Source organism: Erpetoichthys calabaricus, chromosome 2 (genome assembly GCF_900747795.2).
Source record: "Erpetoichthys calabaricus chromosome 2, fErpCal1.3, whole genome shotgun sequence".
In the NCBI taxonomy this organism is placed as follows: Eukaryota; Metazoa; Chordata; class Cladistia; order Polypteriformes; family Polypteridae; genus Erpetoichthys; species Erpetoichthys calabaricus.
This window is the reverse complement of record NC_041395.2, coordinates 108,693,287-108,705,111: the sequence shown is the minus strand read 5'-3', so window position 1 is coordinate 108,705,111 and position 11,825 is coordinate 108,693,287. Positions and strand designations below refer to the sequence as shown.

The 11,825-nt window shown below is 40.2% G+C and overlaps 1 protein-coding gene across 16 annotated transcripts in view; it reads right to left on the bottom strand.

Moving 5' to 3' along the window:
• Positions 1-2,408: 2,408 nt before the first annotated feature.
• dgkza (diacylglycerol kinase, zeta a) overlaps positions 2,409-11,825 on the bottom strand; it is a 218,608-nt gene continuing 209,191 nt past the window's right edge. For all 16 annotated transcript variants that reach the window (XM_051922702.1, XM_051922705.1, XM_051922694.1 and 13 more), the window contains one exon: positions 2,409-4,312. In XM_051922702.1, the coding sequence (XP_051778662.1) occupies positions 4,196-4,312 (117 nt within the window). In that variant the 3' untranslated portion in view covers positions 2,409-4,195. The remainder of the gene's footprint in view (positions 4,313-11,825) is intronic.

Sequence of the window (11,825 nt, the reverse complement as noted above, 5' to 3'; positions counted from 1 at the left end):
ACGTGATGCAAACTTTCAAACTCTCTGCTGTCAAATTAACATTTTGAGTTCGGCAGACGGACAATGGGCAGCATTCCGGTCGCTCTGTGCCGTCCAGTCAGCAGACGGTTTAATAATAACATTGACTAATAATTCTAATAACACTTTTAACTTCTGGATTACACTATTCACTATGTGGTAGCAGGCTTTGGGTTTCAGCTTTGGTCTGAGACTGGGCTCCAAATGACCCACTTGTGATTATGGACTTAACATCTATCACTTTTGAGGCCGGAGATGGAATGAATCACTTTGGTGGCTTGACTCCAAAAAGCCCCGAAACAACTGTGGGTTCCGATTAACTTGGAGAATTCATTTGTGTGGCTGGGTGGCATAGTGACTTTTCCTGAAGGTCTGCTGGGTCACTTTGTGCGGTTTGCTTTATACATCCTTTCCCACATCTGCATGTGTTAGCCCACACAGAACCTATCAACGAGGGGTCCTGCTTATTTGCTGACTCAGTCTTTCCATGACATATTCCAATGGCTGGTGGCCCAAGTTCAGAAAATAAACTGGACAGTGGAGGTTGGACCAGAGAGATCTTTTCTGAAAATTTCCAGAAGCTGGATGTGAAGGATTGATCCTGAAGTTCTGCCCTGAGCGAGTTTCCATCTGACCTAAAGCCCTGCTGGACATCACATGTTAGCTGGTGAAGCACAAATAATAGACAGGGACAAACGAGAAAAGGGAAGCAGTTGTTTGTTGAGCAGCATGAGGGAGAGAACTTTTTCAAAGGCACAGCTGGAACAATCTGTGAGTGCTCCACATGAGACGGGTGGAGGGAACACCACTGTAAACATGACGACCAAGCAGAGCAGCTGCTGCACAGATCTTCCTGTTGAAGATGTCATTAAGGCCTGCTGAGGCGGGGCACCTCACAAAGGTGGGCAAGATGCAGCAGGTCAGTGCAGGAAAACCGTCGTGAGAGACAAGAAGCTCCCCTGGGGCACCGTAAGGAATCTAAGCAATTCAGTGGACAAGCATCTCCAAACTTTTGCTACTTATAAGCACCAGTGACAAAGAAGCTCTATTTCCTTGGCAGTTACCCAGAACAACAGAGTAAACAGATCAAATGGAAAAATAACAATTGGAAGAAAATGAAGGTGTGGGTTTTACATTGATTCACACAGTTTAAGAAAGAAAAAAGCTCACCTGGCAAAGGGAGGATAGAGTTTTTTTATTGCCCTGGATCAGGACTGGACCATCTGCAAGGTCAGCCCAGTGTGGAGGAGCAGGCACCATATGACCAGTCCAGGTTATGCCTATTTTCCTAAATCGCCACAGACCTGTGCTCCACTCACTGCCACTTACTACCAAACAAGCCTACACAGAAAAAAACCAAAGCTGGTATTTTCCATGCCCCTTCCTGCGCTGTAATCTAAGTCACAAAAGCACCCGAGTTAATTCCAAAAGAGCAGAGGCTGGTCCTGAGTTTATAACAGACCTCCCTGAACTGGCATCTCCTTGGCATACCAGGGCCCAGCTGCCCTTTCCATCACTGCTCAATATAGCTGCTGTGTTTCAGCTCTAGGGAAGATGGTGCCCAGCCAAGCTGGCATCTCTGATCAGAGGACCATACTGGTCAGTCATGATGGTGTAATATGTCATTGCTTCCACTCTCCCAAGCTACTGTATGTACTTTTCTTCTGCAGTCCTCCGTTTAATTGCAAATACCAGTTGCCTTGATTTGTACCCCAACAATTGGTCAACAATTTAGGCAGGAAGGTGGCACAGTGGTAGAGCTGCTGCCTTGCAGCATATAGACTTGTGTTTGCAATTCCAAGTCATTGCTATGCTGTTTTGAAATGTTTTACCCGTGGCTTATGTGGGTTTCGTCTCACAGTCCAAAGACATGCAGGCTATGCAGATTGACCTTGGCATGTGTGGAGTGTGTGCGCATGTAGGTGTGTTCACCCTGCAGTGGACTGGCATCCTGTCCAGAAATTGACCCTACCTTCCACCCTATGCTTGCTAGGATAGGCTCCGACTCCCGGCAATCCTACTCAAGATTAAGTGGACTAAGAAAATGGTGTCTTATTGTAAATATGGCAGGATCCCAACAACAGTCAAAAGTGGAATGGTGTTATGGTGAATGGGAGAGTCTCCGTGCCTGCATCAAAATGTCTTCATCCAAGGTCCCAACTTCTGACTCCAACGTAACAGCATGAGGAGCAAACATTTCTCACCATCTCACAGTGAGCGGTCAACATGACTTGTAGCACATAAAGCAGCCACCAGAATGACACAAAGAAATTTTGAGGCCAGGCTGAAGCCTGACCTTTCAGACTGTGAGACCTGTGCACCATTACATGATGTCTTTTTAGAATGGCATGCTCCATCTTTCCGTACAGTTTAAACCACACAGACCAATGTGGTGTTTAAAATATTTATTTGTTTTTTTTAAGCAGACAGTAACAAAAGCAGCCCACAGGACAGAAACGTGAGAATCTTTACATTTCGGCCAAATGGCCAGTAAGTTTGGTCACTATCATAGATACAAAAAAATTGAAGTCTCTCTCTAACTACAGAATCCGCATATATTGCACAATCATTTTCACACTTATTTCTTTCCTGAATTGCACAGCAACTCAAGCGTGGTGGCCTTGGCGGACACTGGGGGGTCAGTCAGGTGGCCAGTAGAAGAATAGGAAGGAGGAGAGGTCAAGCACTTAGGGGACAGCAAATACTCAGAGGATTTCCCTCTGTCACCAGCACGCTTTAACTAGACCCATTTAAGAATGGATCGCGAGGAGAATCTGGGGGACAAATCCAGATTGCACCCCTGAAGAAAAAGTTTGTCTCGTTTGTGGGAGCTTTGCTGTCCAGCTGCAACCACACATATGACTGAGCAACGTGCACAGAGCACAAAGTAAAGAAAGACATGGGGGAGTGGGTCTGAGCAGGAGTAAGCGTGCATGGAACTGGACCAGGCAGTAGCTCACACTGGGCTCCCAGCACTGAGCCCTACACCTGTTCTATGGACACCAGAAGCTCCAGATAGAAATGTAACTACATGGTGATGTGGTCACCTGGTGTCTGTTTTCAAGCAAATTCATTAGATTGTTACAATGAAGACTCATAATAACATGGGCAAAGAAAGTGACCACTTCAATGGGTTAGGTGGATCCCAGGAGTTTGCACTTTTTGGCAGTTTTATTATCCTCAAGGATGCCTGGAGACATTGTGGATTAGAAAAAGAAACTCCTGGTATGGAGTTTCAACAACCTGCCTGCAATGCAAGACTGGGGAAAACACCAGAGATGTGATCTGGATCCAAAATAAATAATTGGATGTAAGTGTTCTGTAGGGAAGGTTAAAGGCAAGTGTTGCTTTGAGAAAGGTGGAAACTGGAAGTACAGCACACAATGTTAATGGAGCCCAACAGAAGAGACTTGTCAGCAAATGCTTTGGGATGAAGTAGTTAAAAGGATTCCCTTACACGTGAGATCTGATGGGGTAGCCTCAGACATCCCACTGCCATGTCTAGTGAGGTGGACAGCTGAGAACAAAGGTGTGCATTCGGCATGAGAGAACACTTCTGACCAATCAGCAAAGCTGGGAGCCAGTAAATGCATGAACAAAAATCAAAAGCTCTGATGTTCCAGCGTGTAGTATATCATTTTCCAAATTGGGCTTTGTGAAGTTCACTTTTACTTCAGAACGTCACAAGAATAAGACTAATAATCCAGGAATAAGACCCATTAACCCAACCACACCCCACCCACCCAAGTAGCCAGCATCAGGGCATCTGTAGCATCAGAGTCACCAGGACTCCAGCACCCTGGTACGGTACTGTACTGTCACTCCTACCCACCCTGCTCTGCCAGTGGTATCATGGTACTAGCCTGGGACAACCCAGAACAAAAAAGCAGAGAGAGAATATCCATGACACTGTAAATTTAAGGTGTCCCTTCTACCCTGTATCTTTAACAAGAAGTGAGAGTTTCTGTGGCACACCCACAGCAGTTTGATGAACGACAGCTGCCCACATGGACTTAGAGTTTCCAGTGTTGCCACAATCCATTCCTGAGGCCCTTGGTTCCCAGGTGCCTGGTTAATAAAATCCAAGCACTCATAGGTAAGGCCTGTTTCCTTTTTCCCTGAATGGCATCTACAGCTGCTTTTTGGTTCTGACTCGTGTGGCACTTCAGGGTGTCAATCAGACTGCGGTCTCTTGGTCTTCACGTTGAATCATCTGGTAGTGCTGCCGATTCCCCAGGTAGGCAGCTAGCTCCTGGTCCTTGGCTTTCTCTGCTTTGTGTTTTGGAGTGTCACCCTAAAAGACAACAGAAAAGAGATGCTGGATTACTGTTCAACAGTGCAGTATTTCAAAGTTTGTTGTTCCTACCTAGCTGTTGGTGCACTGTGAAGCTAGGAGGGAAAGGAGGGGGTTAACTATCTAAACAACCCCCCCCACTATGGGCACTTTCTCAGCTTTTAATTGGTTCTTGCTGCCAGCTGGACCATGTCCACTAATGAGCTCTGTCACTTCATAAAAACAGAATCTGTTAGCAGGATTCAATTACGGCCGCTCCGCTGCCAGCCGCACTCATTAAGGACGCCACCCCCATCAAAGTTCCTGGGCCAAGGCCAGAGACTCACCGTCCCTTCCCATTGCAATCCTGCCATTACTGCTTTCAGAGTGTAGGCTAGTCAGTGGTCTGGATAGACTGGACAGCAGGAGTGGACTTAGTAAAGCAACATGAGAAATATGGACAGAAGCCAGTGAGTGGTCCTTACCAGACACTGATCATTTCCTGAGGGAATTACAGACTGGTGAGCATCAGACTGACTGGATCAGGGCCAGGGGCTTCAGGCTTCCACACTGCAGCAACTTACATGTCAGTTTGTTCAGTGAATCAATTCATTGGTACAAAAGCAGTGAGACTTTCGGCCAGGACTTTAGGTGGACCCTGCCAGGTAGCCCTTGAGGACTGCATTGGTCAGAAACAATATAACTACGTAACACATAAGTATTGTTGTGAGTAGACTCTTTTCCCTCTAAAAGGTGCTATTTAAACAGGATTACCAGTGAACCATAGAAATTACAAAATGAAGAACAACTAATCTATATTAACAAAGTTAATCAGACACAAAATTATCTAACAAAAAATAAGAGAATATGAAAAAATATGAGAGAACACTTGGTGGCAAGAAAGAAAATAAATGCCCCACCATAACATTAATTCTGGAGAAAAACTAAATCAATAAAAGTAACAAGTTCCTTACATACAACCCAGACTAACTCTCAATCTTCTCCCTCTCTGGGTATTGTCTATTTACAAACAAAGTGACTGTGACAAGAGTTCCAGCAGGTGACAGTAATCCTAGCTAGAGTGGTCAGTCAAAATAAGACAGGTGTCCGAATACCAACACTGGTCACTCCTTAGCAAATGAAGGAATGAGCAGCTTCTGATTCTCTACCGTGTTTGGAAGGGATTTATTGGAACTATACAGTGACAAAAGGGTTGGACATACCCAAGGAAAAAAACATGTTACTGCAGGGAGGTGAACCCATTCGCCTCATTACTGAGATATAGACGTTCTATTCAGCTCACTGTTAGACCCACCAAGAGTTCCAGTGATTCAATCTTTCATCTCACTGATCATTCATTGCCTCATCTGCTAAAATATGAATTCAGGGAGCGATCAAGACAGTGCTAATGCTGTTGGTAATAGGTACCACCATAAAACTGGGCCTCCCTGGGCTTCTAACCCTAGAGGAAGAGCCTGGCATCCCAGTGAGATTGCATTAGCACTGGATGGATGGGGACTGGGGACAAGAAAAAAAAACAACACTGTTTGAGGTAAAGATCAAGGTAGTGAACTGGAACACAGAGCTGAGTTGAGTTAAGTTGAACCTGCTGGCGGTTTTGATCTGAACTCCTAAATGATCAGTGTACTACCCAAATCCTAGTTATGTTTAGATCCCTACATGTATGCATGTGTGTAGTAATGTCTTTTTTTCATTTTCAGAACTGCATACAAAAAATCGGCCAGACTCTTCTAAATGACAAGTTAAACTTAAAGATAGAAATATTAAACTGTATCACATCAACAGCACAAAGAGAAGTCAGTGAATGGAGGTTTTGATATTGCCGCATCGCTTACAGCGCATTATCAGCCCTCACTCCTCCCATTAAAGCAAAATCGGTGATCAATTGCCACAACACAAAGCCACCATTAATAAATGTTCAAAAAGAGTAAGAAGAATGATTAAAAAAATGGGTAACCTTTTTAGGGATGAATTTACAATGGACTGGCTATTTTATATTAAAAAATACCTTTCAGGATTGATAGGATATAGCACTTGTTTTCTTTATTTGGGTGCACTGCTACAAAGAATAAATATCCCTTTTTAGTATTAATAAGTGAGAGGGGTATTTGGGTGGATGTCTGCTTTGGTGTATTGAACATTTTATGTAATTACCCTGTCAAAATCACTACCACAAATATCCTGCATTTCACTGTCACTATTCTATTCTGTTACAAATCTTCCATTTTTTTTTTAAATTAAGAAAAATATTTCAAGAAAATAACAGTGTACAATCAGGTACATGAAATCTGTGGAACTTATACAAGAAAAAAACTTCAAAAAATCAATTTGAGAAATAAAACCACCAGGAAATTTTAAAAAGGAAGAAAACAAAGGGGAAAAAAAGTAACAGAACAAAAATTCAACTTCCCCAATCTTCCAGTTTTTGCTGTTATATTTTGGTACTGTCCTCCCCACTGAACCAAGACAGACTTATTATTAACAACTAATATGCATGCAAAATCTGCTATATTTACCTGTATGTTTTTCTCTTTCTGTAAAAAATATAAAATGTGCTATTCAAAATTATTAAAAAGGGATTTGTAAAATGATGTTTCACTGCTTGTTATCCAAGAAATCTAACAGTATTGACTTGGCATTAAAACAGACACAAACACACACACACACGCACACACACGCACACACACACACACACACAAACTGTGTTAGCTCTTAATTTAGTGTGTCCAGTTATGAGAAAGAACAATTACATTATTTACTGTGTTCTAAAATGTTGTTAAGCCTCCACCTAACTAACCCTAGCATTATTCTGTATGTTGAGTGATAATAAGACAATTATATTACATATATATTGAAAATTAATGAAAACATTTGGTTAAGACATTATGCAAATCAGAATTTGTTGGAAATGAAAAGGGCACTGAATTTTTTTTGGATTACTGTGAAATTCAAAATGTTAAAAACCACAGAATCTTAATTAAGAAAAAAACAAAAAAAACTCATGTTGCACATGACGCTCCCTACATAAATTTATAATATCATCAGTAAAATAATGCACACCAGTTCCAGCTTTCATTCAGATTGAATGACCCTGTGTATAGACTCGCATTGTGCCATTTTTGCCTATCCGTATATACTCAATACCTTTAATAATGACAAAATGAAAACATGCTTTCAGAAAGGTTTGCAAATTTATTAAAAGTAAAAAACAAAATCTCTTATTCAACTATTTAGATCCTTAATTCAGTACTTTGTAGAAGCCCCTTTGGCAGCAATTACAGCTTTAAGTCTTCTTGGGTAAGTCTCTAAAACATTTACATACCTCGGCAGTTTATCCCATTCTTCCTGACATACCCTTTCAAGCTATGCTAGACTGGATAAGTGTCTGAACACTACCATCTTCAAATCTCTCCACACATATTCAGTAGGATTCAAGACCAGGCTTTGGCTGGGCGACTCAAGGACACTTGGAGACTTGTCCCAAAGCCACTCTGGCATGGTCTTTGGCTGTACGCTTTTGGACTTCATTGTGTACTCTGGTGCAGGTTTTTTTCAAGGACCTATGTATTTGGCTGCATTTATCCTTCCCTCAATTCTGAGCAGTCTTGCTGCCCCTGCCACTGAGAAGCACACCCCCTAGCATGATGAATCATCACCATGCTAGGGACAGTATTAGGCTGGTGATGAGTGGTGCCTGATCGCCAGACATAGTGCTTGGAGTTCTTCTCAAACATTTCAAATTATGGCTTATTAGACCAGAGAATCTATTTACTCTATAGTCCTTTAAATGTCATTTGGCAAACTCTAAGCAAGAGTTAGCCATTCCACCATAAGTACCTGATTGATGGAGTGCTGCTGAGATGGTTATCCTTTCCGACAGGTTCTCCCATCTCAGCAGAGAACTTCTGAAGCTCTGTTAGAGTGACTATTGCATTCTTGGTCATTTTCTTAACCAAGGCCCTTCATGTCTAGTTACTCAGTCTGGCTGGAAGGCCAACTCTAGGAAGAGTCCTGGTGATTCCGAATGTCTTTCATTTCACAATTATTGAGTTCAACTTGTTCCTGGAATTACTCAGAGCTTTATAAGTTGTTTTATACTCTTGTCCTGATCTATGTCTCACTGTAATTTGATAGCAGAGGTCTAGTCTACAGAGGGTTACCTGGATTTCATGGTTTGGTTTTTATCCTGACAAAAGCATGATATGTGGAAATTTATATACACAGAACTATGTGTAATCAGGTCTTTGGCCACATGGAACGCTCTGGAAAATAAAAGCCAAAAAACTTACCAAATACATCCTCTTCGAAGTGGCAAAATTTTCAATATTTTATGTTTATATTTATATATATAATTCTGGGTTTTTTTGTCCAAAAATAACACGTATAAGCTATTTTTACAATGTGTGCGAAATCTCAAGTGCTCAACAACTTTAACAACATGAAAAATGGAAGTATTCCATAAGCTTTTAGGTTTTTGTCTTCCGAGCGACCCATGTCCCATACTCTACATTACTATGTATTTTTAAAAATTTATAGAAAATGTTTAACTTTAGAACACAATTTTGTGTGTCACAACTTGAATCAGGATTCACATTAAATTGGGATGTGTTTTTTTTCTTTATTGTAAATTTTCCGATCACTTACCCCTTCATGTGGCTAGAGTGTGTACCTACATGCCACCCTCAAAATCAATGCATTATAAATACAGAGCATATTGTCACAACATGATATTGCAGATTATTTAAGAAAAAAATTCAAAGGCCTTCTTAAACACAACAAAACTCACTACTCTCAGAAAGAGCTAATTTTCAGTTTGATATTATTAAAGTAATACTACTTTCTACCAATGCTGCAAAAAGGGGGCTGAGTCATTCACTCTTAACAGAAGAAAAGCTTATTTAAGCCAATTACTTCATTTAAATAAAACTGGTCATTACTTTAACCAAATTGTAAGTGTGAAAAAACAGACTAAAGAGAAAATTAAACAATTGCAGAATTCCAAATAGCCTCTAAACAGAACATTCTTCCCATGGAAAATTTTCAAAAATATTTCAGCTGTTTGGACAATTGTATACTCTTATTAGGAGATGTCAGATTTACAATATTAGGCTTAGTCATCTAACTTAGTCACATTCAAAAGACTGTGCCCATTTTTTTTTACACCCACAAGAGCCAAGCAGTATTTGTTTCCTGGGAGAAGAGTTCTAGATTAGTAATATGGCAGGCTCACTACTGTGCTGGCTTTGGAATGGACTGGAGGAGAGGTCAAAGAGACAAAGCGATGAAGAGAAGAAACTAAAAGAAACTGAGGAGATTAGGCAGAGAGATCCGAGAAAAGAAAGAACACCATGAAATTTGAATTAACAGAACAGAGAGTGTTACAGATCAGGAAACCTGCAAAATTATCTTCCTTGAGATTTTAATATCTGAACCATGGCAAAATGATTATCTGTTCAACAAGCCTGGTTAGAATTCTCATGCATTAATTTTTATGGATAAAAATCTTTTTGACAAATGCTTAAATGTCATAAAATACATAAAAACTGAAAGAATTACAAGTGATGGTTTTAAAATTTTTTATTCAAAAGTAAATCAGTAAAAGACTGAGTTTGAAAAATAAGGTATTTGTAGAAGGTGTAAATTCTAGCTGATGTCTTCATCTTCTCTGTTATGGGAATAATAATTTCTGGATTAAAATAGAATCAAGAGAGGATGCAATGAATTTCAAGTAAGATTGAAAAGGACGCTAGAACACCTACTCACTGTAAATTATTTTGGCAAGCAGAGTGTAATGGCTTCTTATGTTGGACAATCTAAGCAGTGCAGAAAGGGTAGATAAGGAGGGTCATATGGTGGCCATTTGTTAAAGCCAAATGAGCAAAAAGTGTCAGAAGGCCAAACAGCATAATGAAAATGTGAAGTGTTTAACTTTACAAATCTTTAGAGATTGTATCCAGGTTTATGTAAATAGAGTCAAAACAAAGGGAAGGAAAGGAATGCATGAAGTAGTTAAATGAAGTAAAACAAATACATGAGGTTGGGACAAAAGGTGAGGAGAAAGGATGAAGTGGAATACAAAATGATGAGAAAGTTTCAGAAAGATAAAAAAAATGAAACCAAATACAGGAAATATAATAGATTTGTTAAAGGCAGATATATATGAAGATCAAAGCAGATTAAGATGCAGCAAAAAGATAAGCAGAGTTAGGAAGCAAAGAGTTTGATGTGGAAATACAGATAAAGAAATCAGAAACACAAAAAGTAAGACAGAAATGGGAGGAAAAACAAAGACCCAATGAAACTGAAAGCAAACTAGAGAAAGATTAAATAAATGAAGATACAAGTCAAAGAGTAAGTGAAGGCGATATGAATGGGGACACTGGCATGCAACGGATTGTGCAAAGCACAAGGGTCTATGAGCTTGGTGGCCCAATCGGGGCCGTATAGATTTATTTTATTTTTAATAACTTAACTAAAACAGTGGTTTCACAGTCAGGATGCAGTGGCTTCAACGTTCAATGTCTTGTTACCATCAACTCTGACCCTGATGGCTGACGACGAATTGTATGTTGCTGCCGATCTTCTCATTGAACGATACAGCACCGACATTTCACCGGTGTTTTCCACTCAATTGTTGTAATTTCGTGCATATTTTAAATCGATCCTGTCAACCAAGCCAACTGTTTTCGAAGTAGCTGAAGTGTTGCTGATAGATCACTGTGCGCTGTCGTCTACTTCCAGTGACGTTTGCATGGCTTACATGTTACTGCTGACTATACCAGTAACTGTTGCTGCATGTGAAAGATCGCTCTCCAAGTTAAAATTCATCAAAAATGACCTCAGAAGCACCACGTAGCAAGATGAACTTAGTGGCTAGGCTGTACTCTCAATTGAAAACGAGCGTGTCAGGCAACTTTATCTGTCAAACTTTGTTGAGACTTTTGCACAACAGAAGGCATGCAACCAAGTATTTTAAGGTACCAGCTGTGGCAACCCCTAACAGGAGCAGCCAAAAGTAGAAGAAGAAGTGATATTATAAGTAATGTGATTTGTGACTTGTCAGTCAGTTCAATTTTTGTAAACTTTAACAGTATAACATATATGTTTTATTGTGTACCTTAGTATGGTTTACTGTGCATTAGTATTACTACTGTGAGGATTTGTGAGCATGACCACTTTATGATGTCTATTTTCTCAGAACTTACGCAAAATGAGTCGATTGTGTAGTAGTATCCTGTTAGCCGGTGTTGTCATTTTTATTTGTTACAAATTGAAATGGTTTCATTTCATAGCACAGAACAGTTTCTACTTTCTAGCTTACGTTACATTTTAATCATCTTCTTTCACAAAGTTGTCTTGGAATAGTAAGCAGGTCCACATTTTACGTATATTTATGTACTGGTACTACTATCCATACCTCCCACATCCCATTCTCACAATTTATTTTATTTTTGCTAACTAACAGCAGCTGTAATAAAGTGATTTAAAAGGATACTACAAATTTCATTTAGAG